General features: G+C 52.7%; 7 protein-coding genes across 7 annotated transcripts; 2 read left to right on the top strand and 5 right to left on the bottom strand.

The window, feature by feature from the left end:
• Window positions 1-13: 13 nt before the first annotated feature.
• Window positions 14-1,249, top strand: UCRPA7_941 (putative pentatricopeptide repeat protein; the record flags this gene model as incomplete). Its single annotated transcript, XM_007913530.1, has 1 exon — window positions 14-1,249. One exon carries the CDS (start codon window positions 14-16, stop codon window positions 1,247-1,249), a length of 1,236 nt encoding a protein of 411 aa, XP_007911721.1.
• Window positions 1,250-2,182: 933 nt separating this feature from the next.
• UCRPA7_940 (hypothetical protein) lies at window positions 2,183-3,025 on the bottom strand (the record flags this gene model as incomplete). The annotated part of the gene is made up of 1 exon (XM_007913529.1): window positions 2,183-3,025. One exon carries the CDS (start codon window positions 3,023-3,025, stop codon window positions 2,183-2,185), a length of 843 nt encoding a protein of 280 aa, XP_007911720.1.
• Window positions 3,026-4,674: 1,649 nt separating this feature from the next.
• UCRPA7_939 (putative sam domain-containing protein) lies at window positions 4,675-7,834 on the bottom strand (the record flags this gene model as incomplete). Its single annotated transcript, XM_007913528.1, has 5 exons — window positions 4,675-5,678; window positions 5,817-6,358; window positions 6,659-7,427; window positions 7,487-7,630; window positions 7,789-7,834. The coding sequence occupies 5 exons, from the start codon at window positions 7,832-7,834 to the stop codon at window positions 4,675-4,677; spliced, it is 2,505 nt and encodes an 834-aa protein (XP_007911719.1).
• A 2,307-nt stretch (window positions 7,835-10,141) lies between these two features.
• Window positions 10,142-11,154, top strand: UCRPA7_938 (putative enoyl- hydratase isomerase family protein; the record flags this gene model as incomplete). Its single annotated transcript, XM_007913527.1, has 2 exons — window positions 10,142-10,502; window positions 11,045-11,154. The coding sequence occupies 2 exons, from the start codon at window positions 10,142-10,144 to the stop codon at window positions 11,152-11,154; spliced, it is 471 nt and encodes a 156-aa protein (XP_007911718.1).
• A 269-nt stretch (window positions 11,155-11,423) lies between these two features.
• Window positions 11,424-11,698, bottom strand: UCRPA7_937 (putative rna polymerase ii transcription factor b subunit 5 protein; the record flags this gene model as incomplete). Its single annotated transcript, XM_007913526.1, has 2 exons — window positions 11,424-11,623; window positions 11,680-11,698. The coding sequence occupies 2 exons, from the start codon at window positions 11,696-11,698 to the stop codon at window positions 11,424-11,426; spliced, it is 219 nt and encodes a 72-aa protein (XP_007911717.1).
• A 7,521-nt stretch (window positions 11,699-19,219) lies between these two features.
• UCRPA7_936 (putative nuclear envelope pore membrane protein pom 121 protein) lies at window positions 19,220-19,867 on the bottom strand (the record flags this gene model as incomplete). Its single annotated transcript, XM_007913525.1, has 1 exon — window positions 19,220-19,867. One exon carries the CDS (start codon window positions 19,865-19,867, stop codon window positions 19,220-19,222), a length of 648 nt encoding a protein of 215 aa, XP_007911716.1.
• A 1,073-nt stretch (window positions 19,868-20,940) lies between these two features.
• Window positions 20,941-22,655, bottom strand: UCRPA7_935 (putative nucleoporin nsp1 protein; the record flags this gene model as incomplete). The annotated part of the gene is made up of 2 exons (XM_007913524.1): window positions 20,941-20,984; window positions 21,188-22,655. 2 exons carry the CDS (start codon window positions 22,653-22,655, stop codon window positions 20,941-20,943), a joined length of 1,512 nt encoding a protein of 503 aa, XP_007911715.1.
• Window positions 22,656-24,403: the final 1,748 nt, after the last annotated feature.

The raw sequence follows: 24,403 nt of genomic DNA, 5'->3' as shown, positions 1-24,403 counted from the left end.
GGTCTTCGACCTTATGAGGCAACATAACATTGAGCCCGATGCTCATCTCTATTCGATCATGCTGAACGGCGCCAAGTTGTGCCAAGATTTCGGCTCCATTCGACGAGTTGCCGACCTCGCTCATTCAGCCAATGTGAGGGATCCGATTGTCTGGAATGACCTCCTGCACTCGATTTTCGTATCGTCTCTTATCGAGGCGAGGAAGAAGAACATGAAGCCGCCTCGAGTCTTGCCGGTATTTGGGCCAATGTTACGGCTCTACTCACGCTTCTTCGATACGAAACCTCTCGAGCCATTGTTTCTCGGTGACCTGAAACATATGCAGGACGCCAATGCTGCAAGGTGGATGTTCAATGATAAGTTGAAGTCATTTTGGGATAACTTTCCCGCCTTGGACGCAAACGAGCTTCTTGAGCCCACTTCTTCCACCTTAGGTATCATGGTTCTCGGATTTGTCCGAAGTCTATCGAAGCCATACGACATGATTGCCTTTTACTCGCACTTCCGGAAGCTCGTAAAGGATGGCAACCCTGTTGCCTTACGCATCATTCAGGAACAAGGCACGCTCGTGCATGATATCGTCATCAAGGCGCTGCTTGAGCGGCAAGGCTTACTTCGTGTTGGCCTTGATGTAGTGAGTGATATGCTGAAAGATGCCGCCACCGCAGCTGCTGTGCAACAGTCACCGCCATTGATGGCTGCTGAGCATAGCCCGGAACCAAATGTCACGTCTGTGTCACCTGCCAAGCATCCCGCACCAAGCGTCTTCACATGGAGCATTCTGCTCAACGGTTTCATGTACCACCGTCTTCACCACCAAGGCGAGAGCATCCTGCATTTAATGCGACGCCACGGTATTAGTCCCAACATTGTTACTTGGAACACGATTGCCGCCGGCTATGCTCGACTCCAACGGGTTGACAGGACTGTGCGAGCATTGCAACGCCTTGAATCCGCGGGCTTTGAGGCTGATGACTTCACACTGCGCGCTTTTTCATATCTGAAGAACAAAGGGCGCGCCATTGCCCAGATGGAGTCGATGATGAGACTCAAACGTCAGAGGTACGAAGATCTCCAGGCGCGGCTCGCGGCTTCGCCTCCCTTAGATGAATTGAAACAGCTAGAGAGCGAGGTCGACGAGATAGCGAAAATGATGGAAGGCCAGTCTACAGTAGATGAGAGCTATGGCATGTCGAGCTTCCGTCCATCGTTAGCAACAGCTACAGCTCCCTCGGCTCTCGCGACATAGCATATAGAATAATGAATGACTCAAGACCAAATAAACTCCCTTCAGCCAATAGATAATTGTCTTCCAGAACTCTGTGAAGATATGTGAAGACTCCAGTAATAGGCATACTTCATAAGCGCTCACTAATGGTCACTCAACATCGTGCATCAGTTCGTGAAGGTAGGGTTTGATTCCGATTCATACTTCATTGGTTGTTCTATATTCGATCCTTTCGATTTGAGTTCTCATTGCCAAGCCATAGTATACCAATTCCAGCAATGTCCAACACCTTTCCAGCACATGCCACATACCTAGAATGAGGCTCTCTTGAACTATTCATCTTGCATGAGTCGCAGAATGAGGATATGATCATTTCTCCGTCTTGTCTCCTCTTGGATCAATCTTGTCTAGCAGCTTATCGATCTCCGTTCTGAGATCCTTGAAATGCGACTTGCGTCCTCCCTCGGGCTTCTCTGTTCTTTTCTCTTCCTCTCCCTTGCCTCCTGCCGCTCCTTTCCCTTTGTCCACCGCCTGTGCTCCGTCCAAGAACTCGTCAATCTCGCTCATCTTCTCTTCCGTCGTCAGTCGTCGTTGCATGCTGCTGGCCGTCGACTCAGATCGCAGAGACGCCTTGTGTCGTGCTCGGTACAGACTGCCAGACAGCTTCGAGGTGTGATAGCTGCTGCTGTACTCATCGCCAGGCGAAAATGGTGGAGGATTAGCCACAGACGACTGCTGGCTGTGGCCGGCGGCCGGCGGGCGTGGCGGTGTGTATGTTGGTGCCAGAGCAAGTAATGGCATCGGCTCCGTCATGCTGCGCTTCAGTTCGCGCGGTTCCTTCTGGGGCCCTTGTTTGTCTGCAAACAGGGGCGGGAAGTGCACACTGTGTCCGGATGAAAGGTCGTCTCCGCTGAGCTCATCGTCGTCAATCCACAAGGCGCCTCGGACGCCGTTCTAGAACTCCTTGACGTCCTTGGGATCTCGCTGCTCAGTGGTCGGTAGAGGCGGCACAGTCTTGTCAATGCTCATATCCGACAGGTCAGACATCAGCGCCTCAAGCTGTTGGATGGAGCTCGTTCGTCTGAGGTTCTTACGTCGAGTCTCCTTTGACAGCTCATCCTTGCCCTTGAGCGGCTCGGGGGCGACGTCGAGACACCTTGCAAGAGGTCTGTTGTTGAAATACTTCTTGTACCTTAGCAGAGTGAGGGAGTATTCCTCTGTCTCGGTGCTGGGCTGCGCTGTTTGGGCGACCTGATCAGGGGACGCTGCGCGCTCAGGCGGCGGAGAGGGGTTGGGTGAGGATGAGTCTTCATCTCTGCTCACTAGCCCCTTACAGTCACCCTGAATATCCTCGCTCGCCTGAGGGAATGCTGACGGCTTCTCGGTTGTCGTGCTCGTTGACTCAAGCCATTTCACGATATCCTTCACGGACGACCCCTCTGGAGTGACTTTTCGCGGAGGGTCATATCGCTTCTCGCCACCGAGACGTGAGGAAAATATGGAGAGGTTACCCTTCCTGATGTTGCGATCCATTATTCGGCCGCTGGTGGACGCGTGAAGCGTGTCTTTCTCGTCCGTCTCCATCATCTCGGTCTGAGCTGATAGTGAGATGGTCTGTTGGGAAGGCAGTGAGATCTCGGATCTGGTCGTCACCAGGAAAACGGGCGAGATCTTCCTCACGGAATCATTCTCAAGATAAATAGGTATGTGTCTCGGGGCAGAACGCGGTGCTGGTGTGTTGGAGTTCGAGGGAGTATGAGCAGAGAAGTCCAGAGACCTCGACTTCGTGACGGTCATTTTGATAGCTTCTCTTCACGGGCTTGTCGTGGAATGGTCGAGGGATTGGTTGTTCCCCGTGGGTGTTGGTGAGTAGGTCGTGCATTTACTTATATTAGAAGGTCTGAACAATGTTATTGTTTCTCGTTTCAAACAATTATCGAAGACAGTGGGTTCTTTGATTATCTCATAAAACATTGTTCAATATCAAATTCCGAGCTTTCTCTAATCTGTACAAGATAATATCCAAAGACGAAATGGCAATAAATCAGCTGCAAGGGAGTGACTCTCATTACAGTTTCTACCAGACAAGTTACCTGCGTGCAACACGGTGCTCTATAAGATCACAAGATGAGTAGAGCATTACCTTTATTATTAGGCTCCTAACTGTTTACCATTCATAATCTATAAAGAGACCACTCTGATCGATGATACTCGCCCATAATAACCATATCGACAGTAAGCAACGTGTGCCTACCCCAAAACCCAGAGGCTATCGCAGTTGCCTCGCTGCCTCCAAGCAACCATACCCCCTTTTCGCCAAAAGTTTGCACGCTCGCACGGACCATCCACCGCCCTGGAGTATATGAACCTCGCCTCCCTCCCCCCATTTCTGTCCTCTTTTCCTTCTTCTTTTCTCTTCATACTTACCTTATCTAGCCTTTGGGAGATCATGATGCCTCAAAGGCAGGACGGGAGACCTGCATCGCACATCGTGGAGTCGACCGGCCTGGTTTGTCCTGCGGGGCCAACCTGGGTGCAATTTTTGATTCTTCCTCTCTTTTTCATTGTGCTCACCACTTGATGTGGTGTCATGAGGAAGAAGTCTTGTAAAAAATTGTGTGCGGGATCTCGGGTAATACAGAGTTGTAATAAACGTCAAGTCATGTCCGTAATTTGCTATCAACAATCTTGAACCTTGTTGACTGGCTATGTCTTCGTCATTATACCTCTCATCCATCGTGATATCACATCAATCACCGGCAGCAGGAGGAGATGGAGACATTGCAGCTCTTTATTGGTACCTCTCGTTCTCAGCTCCCTAAACGCTACATGGTAGGCTGTACATTATCCCATCCCTTTCCTCCCCCTTTCCAGCCCTTCTAATCATCCCGGCATTACTACATTTTCTCAGTCCTGGCCGTTTCCGCTGTCAGCCAGTAAGTCCATGTCGTGAGCCGTGCACATTCGACACCCCCTCGCTATACATCTTCCCCTTGAAATCTCCCCCACATCATAAAGCTACCCTTCTGCCTTGGTTCATCGGTACTGATCGAGAGAGAGCAAGTCGCTTTCGTACGGCGACGGGATATCGATGATCACGACGGTAATTAAGAAATAAAATAAAAAAACACACAAATAAACTTCTGGCTGGCCTGCCATATCGTTCGGGTCGTTCGTAAGGGTCCGGAGAACAGAGGATGAAAAAATTCAGCTATTGATTGCGCCGACTTGAATGCTTTGGTCTGAAATGTGTTTCCCTTCCGGTTTTCTCTCCTGGCCTGCCAAAGTTTGGTGGTATATGACATAGTAAAGTAATTATATAACGTCAGTGTCGCGTGATGGTCTAAGAAATGTGACGCAGAGCCTTAGACAAAAGAGGACGTCGGCTGGGGTATCGATAGTGAAGAGCAGCGGAACCTCGTCGCAGGTAGGGATCGGGTGAATGCTTATGCACTCTGAGGGAGGACATCCTTCTCCGTCTCGAAGGGGAATCCTCTAGCCCTAGCGCTCTCCACCTTGGTCAGGCCCAGCTTCTCAAGGCCTGCGAATGTGTCCTCTTCATCTATGGTGATGCCCAGCCCGTTCATCTCCTTCGATCCCTTATTCTCTGTCTCGGGCACGTCCTCGACCTTCTCATCCAGGTTCATCAAAGCAGGGGGACGATGACGCATGGCTCGTGCCTTCGCTAGCGAGATGGTCTTTTGTTGATACGTCGTGGTAATAGGCTGGTTGTCGTCTCGGTCAATAGTAGCCTTCATGAGGGCCGCCATCCAGAGTCTGCCTTGCTTGATGTTCGGGACGGCAAAGTAGTGTACAGTAGGTTTCGTGAAGTTGACAGCGCGAGACAGGCCAGCTCGGGGAGGCACTAATTTAAAGATGAAGATCGAGTCGGACGAGGCAGTAGTATCCCTTTCAGCCTCGGTAGTAGCGAGGGTCTGAATATGGCTACCCGCCGGCATGGTCGGCGTGTTCGACGCGCCTGTGATGGTGGCGTGGAGGCCTGTCAACCGCTCGTTATCTGCAGGCAGGACTCGGTGGAACGAAATATCGATCAGGCCCTTCTCTTGGTCATCATCTTCGGAATAGTAGTAAGCTAGTCGTCTGCCCTTCAAGACAAAAAGCCTTGGCTTCCACGTCGTCATTAGGTTCGAGCTCTTCTTCTTCATCCACCCACTATAGTCGGCATCAGTGATTGCCTCACGAGGTGAGATCTTGAGAAGCCCGCGCTGGTAAGCACTCGTTTCTTTCTTGCCCTTCTTCTTGCTGCCCCGGCTTGTGACAGTAGCAGCAGTGCTAGGGCTCTTGGTGGCATCGGGCGAATCGAGCTCGAAGCTCGGCCCTGCTGATGGCGTGCTCGATCCTGTCCTGGACGGAGACTGCAGTGGTGAGTCTTTCATGGGAGAGTCGATAGGAGAGACAAGCTTGGATCGTTCATGACCAGTCACGGCATCTGAGATTGCTCTCAGTCCCAGGCCAGCTGTCTTCAGACCTGGCTTGCCAAGCCAATCCGAATGCATCCCGTGTCGATTTGAAGCCACAGCGGATGCGGGAGATACCGGTGAAGAGCGGACAGTCTCGAATGCGGTACCTTCGAGTTTGGTAACGGTGGGCGACGGGCCGTCCTTTGCGAGTGGCGGTGGTTTTGCGGATTCGTGGGTGCTAGTGGACGCCGTTCTACGGTGAATACTAGACATCGATCCCATACCGTAGTATTTTTGCGCCGCAGGCGAGACACCCTCCTGCCGCACTGAATCTATGCTGCCAAATCGAGAATGGCGGGATAAAGCAGTTGCGCTCCTAACTCTCTGCTCTTCCGCATAGCTGGTCTTTCTCGTGTGGGACTGGGCGCTATCACGCTTCTTAAGCACGTTGCGCTTCCTGCCGTCCACCTCTGTGCCTGAGAAATATCCACGCTCAAGATCAACCGCAGAATCCTGGAGTCCGGTGTTGGATTGGGCCATGATATCTTGGAAACCTGCTGAAGACAAGGGTCGCGGAGCATATGCCGAAGCACTACCAAGCGTCCAGTTCCTATCAAAAGACGGTTGCTTCTTGTGCGTCGTTGTCTCCTGTTGTTGAGGGAAGGTACCGCTCGTGGCCAGCTTCGGGGTGGTTGTGGGTGGCGCGCCACTGAGGCGAAAGTCAGTAGAAGAGTGGCGGCGAGAATGGTGGAGGTCACGAATGGAAGCGGCAGAAGGACGTTTCTCGTGAATCGGTCTTGTCGGGCTGTCAACAAGAGCTCTGGGTGACACGGGCGAGCCGAGGGCTGGTGTCGCACCAAGTTTCGGTGTCGAGGTGATGGACCTCCGCTTGCTTTGGACTGATGAACGTTGGTCGTCAATCGGAGGAAGTCTGTTTATCGAGCTTGTCAAGGTATTGGTCCTGCTTCTTGCCCGTCCTGCTCCATCGGACCCAACGTCGCTTCCGTACGTCTGCGTTGTTCTACGTGTCGACGGCCCTTGCCCGTTGACCTCATCCTGAAGAGCCTTGATCTTCTGCCAAGTTTTGAGTCTCCTGCCGACGGAACCTAGGTCGAAAGCCTTTATGAAGACAGATGTTTGATCCATGCCCAAAATAACTTCACCTGTAATCTCCTGGTCCCTGAAGACCTCGCAATGGTGTTTCTCGACTCCAGCAGTGAACAAGTACTCCGCCACTTGATCCGATGACCAAGCCTGGACCTCTGATCTAGAATGCAGACCCTCTTCCTCCTCATCCGTCTCTTCACCTTGGATGTAGGACATTCGATGGTCGATATGGGAACTGTACTCGCTCCCCGAGTCGTTTGCGTTTCGAAGAGCGCCATTGCTGGGTGCTGATCGGAGGTCGGTGATGTGCTCGTTAATAACGTTCAGAGTCTCGTGCAGCACTTGGCTATCCTGGCTGGTGTTGAGGCGTGATATATCTCCAATACTGCCGGTCGGGGCCGGTGGGCTAGGAACTGCAGAGAATTTGGAGACTGGGGCACCCGACACCGAATTGGACTTGAAATTATTCAAAGGCAATGGCGCCGGGGTAGCCTCTGGCTGTGGGACAGGTTCTGGTGGTGTAGGTGTCGCTTGAACCTCCTCTGTCACTGTGGTGGTCGGCGGCGGTTTATCAGCTGCACCTTCATCGACTGGCGGGAGAGGCAGTTGCTTTGTCGGTGATACAATTGCAGGCGTGTTAGGAACGCCTTTGGGGGCGGGCCGGGTGTAGACTAAAAGTGAAGAGACAATCAGCACTCGTCACGGAAGCGACAAGCAACAAAGAACAAACCTTCAGGGAACAGGCCGCTGTTTCCATTGACCAGGTGTTTTCCAAGGAACCAACCATCTCCGAACTCATCATCCCTCTCAATCAGTTCAACTCGGTCGCCCTTGGCCAAGGTCAATTCGTCGGAGCTGCGAGCCTGGAAGTCGTCTAGAGAAACAGGGTCAATCAGCATCACACTGCAGCAAAAGGTATTTGTCGCGATGACTCGCATGGTGAGCGTGGACCACGAATGCGGCCAAGGCTCCCCGAGGTGCGTCAGCCAGCCTTACAGGCCGGCCGCCGGGTCTGGAAGGGCGTATACTTACGGATCACGAGCAAAATGTCGCCCACGTCAGGCTTGGGTGCGGCCATTGCTGCGTTGAAGAGCTGTTCAAGCTCGTGGCTGCGTGCCGTGGCGGTTGGAAGGGAGGAAGAGCAGGAAACTCGGATCAATGGGCCGACATAAATTTTGAGAGGATCGTCAGACCTGCGCCCACGGACTTGTCTGGAAGCCCCAGTTGGGACCGGGACTGGGGGGGTCTTGGGACAAGAAGGGAAATCGCCAAGGTTCAGCGGTTCTGAGGGTCGCGATCAGGTAGAGTTCGGGTTTCCAATGAGCGGGTCCGACGCTGCTCCGGGATTGAAGACGAACTCGGCGGCGGCGGCCGTGTGTTATTTTTTTCTTTTCTTTTTGTCCACGTTTAAGCAGGAGTTGCTCTGTCTCTCTCGATCACGTCGTCCGGAAGCCCATCATTCCACGCGCGAAACAGGTTGGCAGTCCAGAGACCCCGCTGGGTCGGTCAGGCGTTCACGAGGGGGGGCGGGTGAAGCTGTGAGTATGTACAGTTGGCACAGTTGGTTGGCGTAGGTGAAGTGTTGAACAGGAGGAGTGAGGAGGGATGCGGGCGAGTAGATGTGGCGATGCCTTGTTAGCTAGTTCTGTAGTTAGTTAGTTAGTTAGTCTAGTTTACACCCAGACGCACTTAGTCTAGCACGCACGACGAGGTGGATTCTACTAAACCCATGCACGTACGCGGGTGCTGGTCTGTGGTGTCTGTGGTGGTGGTGGCAGATTTTGGTGCTACTGTAGGGTGCCAGTGATGGGTGGGTGGCTCGTGGGCAAAGATCGAGCCAAGGAAAAACGCAGGTCAACCTCTTGCTGGCCTTCGGGCTCGACGCTCGCTAAACGCCGCTGACCAGGTACTCCCAGGTGGGTTGACTGAACATCAGCAGCCCATTGGATCGAGCATGCAGAGCCGTTATTATTGGGCTTGCAGGTATGATGGGCGCCTGTCAACTATTCGGAGGCGCATCGAACACCTCCGCTACACGCTATAGAAGAAATGTACAGGCTCCGGGACCTCCAATTCGAGGCCGAATCACAGCTTCCTCTGCCGTCGAACAGAAATGCATCCATGCAAGGGGATGGATGGAAGAACTGAGGGGCGTCTGTCTGTCTGTCTGTCTGTCTGTCTGCCTCTTGACGGCCATCGCATGCGGCGGGTGTACCTGACTGGACTGGCCTCAGCTGAGGGTGCTTCCGTTTAGTTCGTTGGGCCCAAAACGGGACGAGAGCAAAACGTTGCGGAATCAGGGCACCGATGCCGCGATTCAGTTACGGGCGGACCCTAGAGAATTCTTTACCTTTACAGTTTGCACCACCACAACAGAACGCGCCTGCTAGGCTGGAATTGAGAGATATCTTGACTCGGTACATGCCTTCTGGCCTCAGCTGAAAGCGTACATGTTCAATCACATCCTTATCTGGCCTTCTGAGAGCGTCGTAAGTCGTGGTACATGTAGGACCGAACCATTCCCAGCTTCCTGTTTCCAGTCCGACTATCGAAGAGATCCCTGGACAACAGACTGGCCAGGCCTGACAGGGGATGCTGGTAGGGGGACTCGGGGACACGACACTTGGATCTACACTACCACCACCACTACAGAACGACCCGCGGGCGGCGGCGTAGTACTTGGGGCCGATCCTCCTTTTCACCACGTCCGCCCGTCGGTAATTCCAACTTTCCCATTTCGATCTCGGGGGGCGCTTCCATCTTCCATCCAGTAGCCAGCTGGCTCTCCAGAATCCAGATACACACAGCGCTCGTGCTCGTGCTCGTGTTCCTGCAACTTCGCAAGTTTATTATAGCTCTCATGAGGTCAGCTTAGCCATAACGCTATGAGAGAAGCATGACATCAGGAGATGCGACTTGCTTGTCTCATCATCAATAGTCGCCTAAATATAATTCTTCGGTTGCATCATCATGCAATACAGTCGCGGTTCTGGGCTCGTCAATCTCTCTCACACGTGCTGCTAGTGATGTTAGGCGCCTTGCGAGGAATGCTGCTTGCTTCCCCCCCTGCTGCTGCTTCTGGGCTAGTTTTCCTGGCGCACGCCTTCATATGCCAACAGGCCGGGGTAGACTTGCAAGTGTGGCTGACACCGTGTGGCGCAAAGACGCCAGCCGTCTTAGCTTCCCCCAGATGCCTCGGCTTGGGATCTGACATCTGTAAGAGAGGAGCCCTCGACGCCAGTGAGACTCCTCAAGGAGCGTAATATCTTGGAAAAGACAGTCGTAATTCCTTTGAAACTCTAAACCATATTCCAATTGTCTCATAAAGTCCGCAAATTCCAGATACCAGCGGCGCGCAGTTCGTGCCCTCATCCACACCCTCGAAATGGCGGCTTTGGAAGCGTACAAGCACTACAAGCACTACAATGTGACGGCCGGCCCGGCCGAGCACGTCGCACATGTCGAGATCAACCGCCCGGCGAAGCTCAACGCCTTCTACGAGGACATGTGGCTCGAGTTCAGAAACGTCTTTGACCAGCTGAGCCGCGACCCTGGGGTGCGCGCCGTGGTCCTCTCCGGCGCCGGCGACCGCGCCTTCACGGCCGGCCTGGACGTCCAGGCCGCCAGCCAGAACACCACCCTGCAGGGCGGCGAGGGCGCCGACAGCGCGCGCAAGGCCGCGGGCATCCGGCGCCACATTGGCGAGTTCCAGGACTGCATCTCGGCGATGGAGAAGTGCGAAAAGCGTAAGTAACCGCTCCTTTGCCCTCGGAGCCACGGTCTTACAACTTGCTGTTCCCGTGCTCTCCTCTCCAGTGGTGGACCTGTGGAACTAATCAACTCTCGCACAGCTGTTATATGCGTGATACACGGCATAGCACTGGGTCTCGCAATAGACATATCCTGCTGCGCGGACATCAGGATATGCTCGCGAGACACGAGGTTTGCGGTCAAGGAGGTAGACATTGGTCTAGCGGCGGACATTGGCACACTCAGCAGGTTACCCAAAGCCGTTGGAAACCTGTCGTGGGTCAAGGACGTCTGTCTCTCTGCCAGGGACTTCGGAGCAGACGAGGCACTCAAAGTTGGCTTCGTCAGCCAGGTGCAAGATTCAAAGGCGGCGGCACTTGAAGCAGGTCTAAAGCTGGCTGGGCTGATAGCTGGGAAGAGCCCCATTGCTGTGCAAGGGACGAAAGAGCTTCTGAACCACGCCAGAGACCACTCTGTGGCAGAAAGTGAGATTTACGTCTGCACTGAAGCTATAGTATAACCTGCTAACGCTATATAGGTTTACGGTATACCAGCATCTGGAACGCTGCAAACCTCCAGACTGCTGATGTCATGACGGCACTTACGAGTGGCATCAAGAAGAAGACGCCCACGTTCGAGAAGCTGTAGATTCGAGGCGACCACATGTACAATAGCTCGGACACTGCAAATATAATGCCATATGTAGGCTGTAGCGCCATATGCCGGTCCTTTTGTGTGTGTGACATGTCGAGCTTTGCACGCCTGACAGCCTCCAGGCTTTGACTCCGGTCTTGCCTTGATATGTTGCATCGCCGCCCCGTGCTGCCCTCCGTCTCTCCTTGAGCCATCAGATCACACGAATGTGCTGAGTAGAAGTTTCTTGTCCGAGTTTTGAGGTAGAACACCCTTCCAGCCGCTCAATCTGATCCCGAATCATCTGCTGCCGGGGCGATGGTCTCCTTCAGACGGTCCTCTAGCTTCTGCTTCAATAACGGGATCATGTTCTCCTTGACGACCAGGCGCTGGTCATCCAGGTCTTCGATTATGAAGTCATGGTTTTTGCTGTCGATATTGACAATGATGGACTTGATCGAGGGATCGCATTCGACGAGGACTCCTGCTTCGAAGTCAGCAAGCTGCCAGGCATCCGCCAGTCAGAGGTCAAGAGCTCACCTCTGATGGCGCGCGGCATATTGCTCTTTATAAAGCAAATTCTCTGGGTTCCATTGACCAGGCCTCACGCTCTCTCTATACTTTAGACCGTGAATGATTACAGGTCTTGGCAGTAGTCGAAGGAATGTGTTTTGATGTCACAGCCTAGATGGTAACCAGGAATGAAACTTGGGGGTAAGTGCCGTAAGCGCCAGCACCTAAAATAATTAGTGGGGGTTCATTACTCTGGTGGAGTGGCCTGCGGCTCTTGCTAATGTGTAGGGTCTGGTGAATGACGGGCACATTCTGCTCTACCTTACGAGTGAAAACAAACAAGAAATAAACACCATCACAGCTGGTTTACTCGTACACTCAGTTCACTCATAGACTAAACACACAAATATTGCGCTCCGTTATCAAAGGTTGAAGTGCTCAGTAGCATGCATGCACGTGAAGATCTACAGACTACCTGAGGACCCCCAGCCAAGGAATTGAAGCTTTGAAGGTGCCATGGGCCCGACCTAAGTATGCGGGGACCTTGAAGCTCCTGGTGCGACCTCCTTGCCTATAGCCAATCAGAATCTTCCCGTGGCGATCCGGGTGGTTGGCAGGGACCACCTTCAGGACTCACCAAATCAGTGCCGGACCCCTCGGCGTTGATTAGTTCATCTCCGTAATAACTTCCAAACCCTCGATCGATGCTCACGGTATCGCACAAGTACAAGCGGCTGGCGGCGGCCCGGAGCTCGTCTTGAGCTTGCAACCTGCCCTCTGCAAGAGTCAGACAAGCCATCTGTGCGAGGCGAGTCGTCTCTCACGAATTAGACTTTCAGGAGCTCGGAGAGACGCCTAGAGGTCATCGTCAGCAAATCACCAATCGCAGGACGACAAGCACGCAACCGCACGGAAGCTTTTCCCTCGAATGACGGACTGACGATGCAATATTAATCCTACGAGCTTCAACACTGCTCTAGTGCATTCTCCTTTCGAATATTATATCATCACATACACTGTCGAAGGCGGCCACATACAGCGAGCTCAGGGGCCAGACAAATTTTGGCACGCATCCGGAAACGGCAACAAACACACCGCCGACATCACCACTTCCCTTCACACGGGAGAGTTCTGTCCTTCCACGAAACTACCGCCTGACCAAACGATCTTCGAACCAAACCCAATTGCAAAGTAATTGTCGCTCACGCCTCGATTCCAATACAATGTCGACAATTGGTGGGCAATCGCTTGGAGCGGGTGGTTCTCGACCTTGGATTTGGGTTGTTATTCCCCTGGGTATCGTCATCTTTGTCGGGGGATTGGCATGTACCTGTCACACTTTTCTCAGGCGAAGAAGAAAAGCACACATGTTGCAGCTCGACCCAAGGGGAAGGAGAGCGCTCGAGCAGGACTTGGAGGATGCTGCAGTGAGAGGCTCAAGGGGTGGCGCCCGCCTCTACGGGCAAAGATGGGTGCGGCCAACGACTCGATGGGCCTGGGCCAACAACATAAATATTCGTGGAGAGGAAGGCCTGAATGAGCTGGGCGAGGCACCGCCCCCGTATGATGCAAAGAAGGCAGACCACAATAATAAGAATGAGGAAGTCGAACTACAGGCTATGGGTGCAAGAGCCTCACAGTCCTCGAGGCAAGAAGCAGAATCGGGTTCGGCAAGAGTAGCAGAGCCCCCGGCATACACGTCAGCACCACAACCACCTGCTGCTATACATCCCTCCATGAATCATCGGTATGGCTAAATAATACGATATGATACATAATATGGCATTCTGGTTGGCGTTGTTAAAAGGGTTAGGATCGGATGATGCATGGCTAGGTGGCCCATCTTAGCTGGCTGGAGTTTGGCTTGTGACTTCGGGCTCTGGCAGATGGGACTTGAACAACGACCTTTGATGTCGACAATCGAAAGCATGCATTGGGAAGTATGTAATTTGGCGAACCAATTGGCAGGATGACTTCAATTCATCTGTATATATTACTTAAATACTAGGAGTCAGCAAATATCTTCATTCAGCCATTGAGCTTTCAGATCGTTGTGAGTTGTATAAAGCCTAATGCCTATATATCTAAACACGTCAAGCTTGACCTCTTCTCAACATCGAACAGCAAATTGATCAGTAGTTAGATCAATGAATCGCTGGCATACGACACGACTGTATCGATAGTCACAGTCAATCGACAACGTATAACCTCTATTCATCCTCTCTAGACTTATACAACATAAGGTAAGTTGTTTTAGACGTGTCTTTCAACTGTGGACTAGTATGACCCAGGTTCAGCAAAGCTTTTCGTCTGCCATTGTTACAACACACTCGTTGCCAGCACTCTTATATGACAACTCCTCAAACACCCGGGAGGACTTACACCTGGCTTATTAGTTGTCTTACTCTAGGCCTTTATTATGACTTTATTATGATTATTAGACTAAATTGGATAGTGGAGGTTGTAAATTGATTAGAGAAGTAGAGAGGCTCTAAAAAGTATAAGAAGGAAGCCTCCGTCTTCTCTTTGGACATTCTACCTTCTCCATCCTCATCCAACTATAGTACACTCATTACCCACACTCATTTTGACTCTTTCCTATTTTTCTTTTTTATATTTAAGTTGCATTTCCTTCCTTCTTCTATATATAATGAAACAAATTAAGAAAAAGCCTTTTTTGGCTTACAAACAACGACAATCACCAAGACTCAGTGCGTCGCAAACCTCGAAGCGACAAGTACTTTTGCGCCAGCGAGTTCACACTGCTGCAACTTGGTGTAAGTGCTGTGGAAAGTGGTTGTCTGGGACTTTGCTAACCTGTCTTTAGTACTCTTCGACACCTCCTTTCTCTTCCCGGTCGTGAGCATACTCGACCATCTACGCGCTCAAGACAAGACCGGAACTGCCGAACCCATGGCGAGTGATGTCCAAGACATTGGCCAACAACATGTCAGCACTGTACATTAATCCTCGGCTGAACGGCCGGTGGACGGCCATGGACTTGATCATGTGGCTTCTCCTCGTCGCAGCCATATAGAACGACAGTCCAATCTCCTTGCACAACCCCCCAACTTTTCGACAGGCCCTCCTCCTTTGCAGCAGTCACTGGGAATTCTTCCCTCAAGCTAGCCAATGACCGATGACTGCTGTTGAGATCAGAAGACCTGCGGCTGCAAATGGATTCTGCTTGTGCTTCTTCTCCGACCCGACTCATCGTGGGCCGTCTCGTGCCTACAGGGCTAGTGATGGACAAGAGGTCATCCTCGTGTCAAGGCCCTGCTCCACAGTACTGAGCAGAGGATTCCAGTTGAAGATGGTGGCCATCAAGTACTTCATGAGGGTAGCCCAAGATCATCAATTGAGGCTTCAGAGAATGTGCCAGCATTTCAAAGTGGTATGCTCAAGTAGCTCAACATGGCCGAGAAGCTACAAGACCTGCAAAAGGGGAGCTACCAGGTAGTCTACGAAAGTTGGCTCAACAGCAACATGAGGAGCTAGAGCTTGGTGTGGGCAGGGATGAGTCACCGATCAACATAGATGGACTCCTCGAAATATCTGGTCCCAGATATTGCAGTCATCGTCTGCACCATCTATGTTGCGCGCTGTGATGGGCCTCTCCTCACTTCATGGTAACTGGAGCAAAGTCACTCACGATGTCATCTCCCTCGACGAATCGTCCTAAGGCCCAGCCATGTACCCATGTTCCATGTCCGCTTCGTGAAGAAGGACCTCACACAATGAGAAGTTCCCTGGAGCGCCATCCTCTGAGCCCCTTCTCTTGTCCCCACAAGGGTCCTGATCTCCCAACGGAGGTGGTGTATTTCCGCTGGTGGAGGGAGCAACTCGACACAACCACAGACATCCGTGGTCTAGATCCAGATAAGGTGGTCTACAATGAGGAAATCGAACAATTGTTCCCTGGAACCCAGTACTCCCGCCAACGTCAGAACCGCGCAGGACGAGAACTCATGGCATACACACTTGTGTAGTGATTGGCCGAAATCATGAGCTAGCTATTGAAGCTGCGAAAGTTTCTATCAGATGGGCTCCGGTGCCGATCATCGACAAGCATATAATGCGGAAGCTGCTGGCTGCCCTGTCCTCAACGACCTACTCCGGCCTTCTGTCTTGCGAGTCTACCCAGCTGTGTCTGGCAAGATGACCAGTAGGCACTGTCTTCCTACTCCAGAACTTCCGTCTTCTGCTGCCGATTCTGGCGAATAGCTTGCCTTGTCACGACGCATAGAACGGAGGGGGATCTGCCGGGGCTGTCAAATCCAGCTTGCTTCAGAGATATGAGCGATCAACAGTCAGAATTGTCTCTTCCCAATCATGGCATGCCTCAGTTCATAGAGTTGTAGCGACCTACTTCTCATTTCTATGGCAGAACAAGACCAAGCTCATAGCCTCGTTCCGTCTTTTCGGAGGGACTCGCGAAGGCACAAGCTGGTGGATCGGATTCAAGGCTGGCTTCAGGCAGTGACATAAAATGGCCGTACACAAGAATGATCTCTCGGTGCTACAACAACAGAACCGATTTTCGGAACCAAGAACCTGTCCGCCAAGCTTTCTGTGGTGTTGGATCTCGAGACCGACGAGACAATCTGCTGTGGTCCTTTGCGAGTTAAGGCGCCGCATTGTGGCATGTCCATCCTCCTGCCGTCATCGATAGAGTCAACACAGCGTTGTCTCGACAGCGGGGCGCTCTTCCTCGCCGCAATCGCCTTGCCGAACCACCGCTGGCCCATTATCTTGACGGCGGATCCCGATTCTTCAGAGACGCTCCGTCTGTGGCTCCCTTCCAGTTCACTTGCCTGTGTGCTGCCGGCAGTTCTTCCCCGATCTTTGCCATCCTGCGGTGACAATCGAGGAGGCCGGACATTGTTCGCTGCTGTCTGCCCTTCCAAAGAGAAGCATTTGTAACTCGATAACGCGCGATTCAGTAACTCGCCTGTCTTTTGCTCCGATACTCAAGATCACCGCAGTGGTCGGCTCGCCTCTGGCTCTCCGCCGACTATTCTGGGCCACGAATTACAAAAACAAGCCATCAGACGCGAGCTACATTGGTGTCGCCCCGAAAGCGAGCTCAATCCTCCAAATACCAACGAGCTCCTCGAGGTCTTCTGAGTAGCGGGTGGAACCCGATGTCTTGTATTGCTCTCACAATCGCACCATGTCGCTGCGTCTGCGCGGCAGCACCGCATGATCCATCTGTCGAACGTCTTGCAAAAGTCAAATGAAACGAGATCGACCAGGGAAGCCGCGTCATCGTACGTCAAGACTCATATTTATGTGCTAGTAAAGTCGCCAGAGCGAAATCTTCAAGCGAAACCTTCAAGCATGGGGGATTTCATGAGGGTATCAATAATACCACGCCGCTAGAGACACACATGAGTGGCGGTGCAGTGGACTTGAAGCTGATGTTGATTCGTGCTCCCAACTCGACCACACCATAAATCATGCGGCTTGGGCTCATTGTGGCCGGTCTGTGGTCTTCTCCTTGGGCCATGCATCGACGGAACTAGCAAGGACAACGCCAGAGCCTGGCCGTAACGGTCCCGGTAATCCATCAAACACCACCGCAGCATCTTGTCAGTGTGCCTCCGGTCTGCCAGCAACGAACCGTGGGCACCCTCTCCTCTAAGGAAAAGCAAGTGGTGGCCCTCCAAGCCTCCCCCAACGTGATCTTACCAGCCCGGTCGGGTCTGCTACAGAACCCATTCATGCAACACGTCAGAGCCTTTGACAGCCATGGCCGTTATCAAATTATCCCTATTGCTGATAAACAACAAGAGCGCCGGAGGGTACACATGGCACGTCGTATTGTGGGAGGGTACTCTGAAGCCAATATCACTGTCTGTCTGGCCGGGGTGCAGACACATACAAGGCCGGCGGGGGACTGGACGGACCTACAAGAGCGCCAGAGGGTACACATGGCACGTCGTATTGTGAGAGGGTGCTCTGAAGCCAATATCACTGTCAGTCTGGCCGGGGTGCAGACACATACAATGCCGGCGGGGGACTGGACGGACCTACAAGAGCGCCAAATGCCCTTCCTCGAGTCCTTCGATGACTCGCTCTGACAAACCTACTCGCGACGCCTATCAAGGAATTACACGATGGTCCCTTTGCCGCTACCCTGCCCGAAGAGCCAATCGGCACCTGAAGCGCAGGGGACGAAGGCCAGCCTGGATATGGAAGATATGGTATCCCCCCTGTTCTGTCATCGGCTGCTGTCCAAGACTTCCTCAGTTCCTTCCCTGCGGCCGTCCCCCTTGGTAGCCTCGTCACCACCCTCACACAGTGACCATCTCCCCTCAGGAGCAGACTAGACGCAACCACCGATGCCATCCCCACATGATCTGTGAACTACCAGCCTGCGTCATGGTGTCGCCCGGCCGGTCAACATGCTGAACAGGGAAGCGGCTGGGTGCGCTGCGGCAGCGCGGAGCCCGCCATCGCGAAGAACGAAGCCGTAGCCCAGGGGCCCCCTCCAACATGCAAGCAACAAACAGCCTCGAGCCACCCGCCGAGCTTGCGGAGCAGGTCCGACATGTGTGCACCGGGCAACAACACTTCTACTCTCGACAGTCGTCTGTTGGGCTGGTTGGGCTGGTGAGTTCGACGCTCCCGCCAGAGACGGATCAGTCTTCCACGGTCACCATGCTTCGGTGATAATTCCTTGCGTCAGTCCCCAAGAAGACCAAGGCTCACCACAGTCTTTGTGGATCTGGAAGAATGCAGGATCTTAGAGTAGAGCGGAAGAGGGAGCTGCGCTGAAAAGGAAAAAAAAAATCGTAAAATAATAAGAAGGGGGGGTCGAGATCGGCGACAAGAACACTCACTCCCTGTAGGAAAAAAAAGTTGAAAATAATAAAAAACCCTTTCCTCAAGGCTTATACGCACTCGTGATTGATTTGCAAGAATTTTGATATGCCGCATGAATTTTGCGATATGAAGTTCTTTTATGTCTCCGACTCGTAACCAATTCTTCATAACAATCAGGGGACAGGATAGAATACATGGATATGAACACCCGCCAGTACTGTTTACTAACTATTCACGATACAACAGTATTGGTAGGCCGATAGATGGCTGGGAACAAAGATATTGTGAATCAATGCGAGATTATACAGCATGGCACACTTGAGCTTGCACTTGTGGTGTCTTACGTTGACCCATTTTCACGAGATATGCAATGATCAAAGTAATTGTGGATTTATCCCCAGTACATTATTCTTCGGCATACGCCACAACATCTCTCAAGCCTGCTATCAAATATAATACAAGTGTGATACAGCATTCTCTGCCAACTGCCACTGCCAATATAAGTCTCTTCACTAGCCTCCTTTTGGTGATCCGACAATACAACTTGTGTAGCTCCCCATACCGAACAGAAAATTGGGTGAAACTAAAAGCAACGTGCTATGCATCCTGTCCCGACACGCAGAAAGATCTAATGCTGTGCTATGCCGACGAGAAAAACCGGGGAACCAAATGCGTCTAATATAACCCATGAATCCACTTACCGTACCTTGCGTGCCCGGGTTGGAATGTTCAACCTGCTTCACTTCTTGTTGGCACTCTTGGCTGTCTCCAGTGCCTCCGCCAATGCTTTTGCGGCATCATTTGTCTTGACCTGTAACATCCAAGTCTCCAGCCCATTACCGGCATCGTTGCCAGTCATGACTTTGACATACTTCCCACCCTTCTCAACCTTATATTCGAAGTTGGGCAGCACTGCCCTGTTCAAGGCAACATGACCGCGTGGTTCCGCACGAAGAAGCATTCGCACAGCACCGGTTGTCTTGTGTTTGAGTAGCCGCAGCGGACCGACTCCCTGTGTCTTCCAGGGACTCTTGTTGTCCTTCTTCGTATCCTGAGACTCACTGTCGGAACCGGGCTTATCCGGTACAAACTTAAGCGCCTTGGCACGAACTTCATGCAAAACCTCCTCGTCCTCCTCCCCTGGCCCTCCTTCGGAGAGGTTTAATTGGTCCTGTGGTTTGGCATCCTCGTCAGCCTCTTGTTCTTCGTCGTTCTTGTTGGCTTCCGGTTCGGGGGTGCCAGTGGCAGGGGTTGTAGCCAGACTGGACGCTCCGCCAAAGAATGGGGTATCTTGACGCAGGTCGTTAATCTTTATACCCCTAGCCACCAAAAGAAAGATGTAAATACTTACTTGATCCAGTCGTTGAAGCCCCTCCTTGAGGCACATTCAGGTGACCAAAAATGCTTTGAGCTGCATTTGCCGGCTGCTGCTGCTGCTGACCGAACATTGACGGCGCAGTCGACTGAGATGCGCCGCCAAAGTTAAACATGGAGGAGCCGCCATTAGCTGCACCACCAAAAACGCTCGGCTGAGCAGGAGCACTAGTTGTCGGCTGAGAGCCTGCACCAAACACGAACCCTGTTGATGGAGCGGAGGTAGCGGGTATGCTCGAACCAAATGTGAACGAGGACGAAGATCCTTGACCTGCCCCTGTAGAAGGGGGACCAAAGTTGAATGAAGGTGCAGCAGATGAATCGCTCCCCGATGCAAACGGATTATTGACAGCACCAGCAGTAACACCAGCAAAATTGAACCCGCCACTCGGTGCTGTATTATTTGCAAACAAGGATGGGGCAGACTGGCCATTGTTACTGGTAGAAGCTCCGAAAGGACTAGATACTCCATTATCTTGGGACCCGAACGAAAGATTGGTAGACTGGGTGGACGCTGTCCCAGAAAGGTTCGACTGAGCTCTTGGCACCTCGGTTTGAGGTGTGGAAGTGCTTCCAAAGAGCGGCTTGGTCTCAGCCGCAGGAGTAGGAGCAGGAGCAGGGGTGGCAACAAAGTTGAATTTCTTCTCGCCTCCAGAGGAACCTGCTCCAAAAACGTCTGCTGCCTCAGTTGAGCCCTTAGCAGCTGCTTCAGTCTTGGGAGGTAATTTGGTCGCAGGAGCTGGTGCGCCGCCACCAAAACTGAATGTTTTTGCTGGTCCAGATGATTTGGCACCAAAAACCTCACCCGCATTGGTATCCTCGACACCTTCTGATGGCTTCGGGCGCTCTGGCTCGACAGGAGCTTTCTCTTCCTCTGCCTGGGCCGGCTTCTGACTTCCAAACAATGAGGGAGTCGCCTGGCTGGTAGCAACTCCAAACAAAGACGGTGTACTGCTGGCTGGGGCAGATGCGGACGGGGCACCAAAAATGTTTGTGCTTGGTTTGGTAGAAGCCCCGAACAACGAGCCAGACGCAGGCTGCGTCCCAGTAGATTCAGCTGTCTTCGTTGCCCCGAACAGCGAGGTCTTAGCATCTGATGTGGTTGAGGGCGCCCCAAAAGGGGTTGAGGACTGTATAGCGGAGTTTGCAGCTGGCTTCGACCCAAATACGCTCGGAGTGGATGTAGATGAAGCAGACCCGGTAGTTTTCTCATCATCTTTCTTCTGCTGACCAAATAGCGAAGACGAACCAAACAATTTTGCGCCTGAATCGACAGGTTTACCAGCGCTGCTAAAGATGTTCGCGCCCGTTGAAGGCGTTTGAGATGTCTGACTGAATAGCGAAACTGTGGGCTTGGCTCCGCCTTGGGCAAAGTCCTGAGCTTCTGTGCTTGTAGTAGTCTCAGCTGGCTTGAAGGCAGGGGCTCCGAAACCGAATGATGGCGTAGACGAGGCATCGGCCTTGGGGGCAAAGAGGGACGAGCTTCCTGGTGTCTTTGCTGTCGCACCGAACTTGATTGGTGTGTTGGGATCCCAAGTGTTATCAGAGGGAGGAGCAGATGATTCTTTCAAAGGGCTTGCGGCTCTCTTAGCGCCGAAAGGACTTGGCGCCTCTGGCTGCTCTGCTCGTACGGGGTTCCCGTTGGAATCCTTCGTGATACGATCGAAGAGACTGGGGCCCTTCGCTGGCGCTTCACCGGCTTCTGAAGATGTACTTGAAAGTCCAGGTGCCGGTTTAGAGAACAAGCTAGCGCCAGCACCAAATTGTGAAGGTGTAGCAACACCACCACTAGCAGCAACACTGGGCTCATCACTTTGGCTGACTTCTTGAACCTCCTCAGACTCTTCTTCCGCCTCTGACTCCTCTTCACTCTCCTCGTCAGCATCGGCCTCATTACCGCTTCCCTTAGCGGAGCCGGCGTCAGACAGGTGACTGAAGATGCCACCAAAAGATGGTGCAGCTGTCGTCTTGGATCCCTTGTCAAGTACAGATCTGGCGAGGCTGCCTACGCTAGCAGATGCGGCGAAGGGATTGGAGGCCGGCTTGGCAGTTGAGGACTCGAAAACACTCTTCGAGGTCTTTGCAGGAGTGGTTGTGTTGGAAGGCGTGTTGTTGGCAATCTTTTCGAAGAGAGACTTGGTGGCAGACGGGGTGGTGGTACCCGGTCGCTTGCTCTGGCGATTTTCATCCTCCTCGTCCATCACCGTGGCTCTCCGCTTATTCTGCGATGGGGCAGGCGTGGCCACATTCGTGAAGGGCTTAGAGGTTTCAGAAAGGGGCTCCATAGCACGGCGCTTGTTTTGGTTGGACGATGAAGTGGTCAACGCCGAATCTTTGGTCAAATCGTCCTCGGCACGTCTCTTGTTGGTTGGGCGGGCCAGAATACCCTGTGTGCCATTTGGCTTTGGAGTTGGAGCCTCTAGGGGCTCGTGGTCTTCTGAAGGAACATTGTTCTCTGCCTTCCACTTCTTCATCAGATCCCCGGACACCGGTACAGTCTTGAATTCATAAAGACCATATCGCAACATGATGATACTTCTGCTCTTTTCATACTCCTTTGCAAAGTTCATGATGTTGATCTTCCAATCCTTTCTCGCAAAGATTTCGTTGGCAGCATACTTCAGTCTTCGCAAATCGAGAATACAGAAAAATTGACGTCTCTGATGTTCATCGAGATCCGAAGGCGCCAGATGGCTGAGGAACTCGTCTGCGTATACGGAGCCAACTCTGTTAGGGTCATCTGGCACTTGTTTTGCCAGTGCCTCGCCGTCGAGCTCTGGGGGTGGAGACGAGATCCTCATATGGAAGAGATTGCTTGTAGTAGTCCTTGACAAGCCCCGCCCATGAACCTCAGCTGTAGGAGCACGGGAAGATCTCGCTGGGGTAGCAGCGGGGAAGCTCTCCTTCATTGTGTTATATGGAACTCGAGGAGAGAACGCGAAGCGTGACTCGCCGTTGGCTAGGGACGACTTGAAAACCTTGCGCGGAGTGGCAGCAGGGAGGGTAGAGGACGGTCTCGTGGTGCTTGAGGCGAGGCGGCTTGAAGGTCCCTGGGGACGCTCCAAGATCTTCCTCGAGCCCAAAACGGACGGGGAGGCGCGCTTTGCGGGGCTCTGGGGGGATGGCTCTGGTGCACGCCAACCCACGGGAGGTCGAGGGGGCGTCATGCCGGCCAAGCTGGGATTGTCAGGGATTCTAGAGAAGCTCCGACCAGAGATGGCATTGAAGAACCCGGCCCCGAGAGTCGAGCTTGCGCTCAGGCCGGTCCGCTGCCTCTTGGAGGAATCCATGGCGGCGAGCACGCGGTGCTGTGATGTGGCACGATGCGGATCGGTCTCGTAGACACTAGAGGGTAGAAGAAGCGTTGTTCATGAGGTAAAGGAAAAACGCGTCGATAATCGCCAAAATAGGAAGCGTGTCGAATGTGCGCGAGGTACTGATTATAACGATATAGAAACTCGCGACGATCTTTGATGCAATGCAGTGCAGTACAGTGCGATGAGTGTGTCGCGGGCACAACACCAAAATCAAGCACCAAGTCTGGTGTTGCGAAAAGGTGTTTCGATGTCGGCAGAGCCCGGTGCTGCGCTACGCTGTGCTATGCGATGCGATGCGGCCGAGCTCGACGACGTGACGAGGTAAACAAGGAGTCGTCGTCGAGATGAGACGCGTCGGATGCAGCCCGTGCAACAATCGAGGCGGACACGGAAGAGGAAGAAGAAGAAGAAGGGAAAAAGGAGAAGGGAGAGAGTGGATGATGATCGAGTGCAATTGATGGGTGGGTGGATGGATGCACACGGGGAACGGGGGAGAGGGCGAAAAGGATCGGTGATGTTTTGGTGTGCGGTAGGCCTGGGGCAGCGCTGGTCTGGGCGCCTGCTGTTAGTCTTAGTCTTATGTATGTGTGGGAGTTTGCTGACTGTGCAGCCTGTCGACTGGGACTGCCCGCAAGCAGGAAAAAAAAAAATTAAAAATTTGGGTGCGGGAGCAGGCGCTTTGCTGCTATTTGGTTGGTGCTCCTGCTTCGAATGCTACACCCTTTGCGCCAGGAGCTCTTCCTAATATGGCAGCCATGGCGTCAGGGATGAGACCAGCACCAAACACATCCAACGACATGGCTAGAGCCTCAGGCAGCGATATTGGACCCCGAATTCAGTCATCCTGTCGCCCTACAAAGCCTACATGAGGCAACAGTACAGATATCAGTCGTTCATGCATGCACTAGACTCGGCCAGAATTATACATCGAGAGGAGTCTTCGATGTTAATACTGTGGAGGATAAAAGCCTAGTTAGCCATGGGTGCCTATCCTGTCACTTGTAGCCTACATGGGACATCAATTTCAGCCTTGAGTTTGCCCAGACTAAGAACAAAAGGTTGCCTCAAGATCAATCGTTTCCAAGCAGTCCAGTAATTTGCAGAAAACGCCTCCAACTGTCAAACTTTATTGCTACACGTATCTTGGGCACAGTATCTTTCCCTTCATTTGTCAATCCACCAAGTCTCTCGCAGTTAGCAATCTCGAGAATCGAATCCCTGACCGACTGGTG

The sequence above is a fragment of the Phaeoacremonium minimum genome (assembly GCF_000392275.1).
Source record: "Phaeoacremonium minimum UCRPA7 unplaced genomic scaffold PA7_03_scaffold_47, whole genome shotgun sequence".
NCBI lineage: Eukaryota > Fungi > Ascomycota > Sordariomycetes > Togniniales > Togniniaceae > Phaeoacremonium > Phaeoacremonium minimum.
The sequence above is the reverse complement of the archived record's forward strand: the minus strand, read 5'-3'. Positions and strand labels throughout refer to the sequence as shown.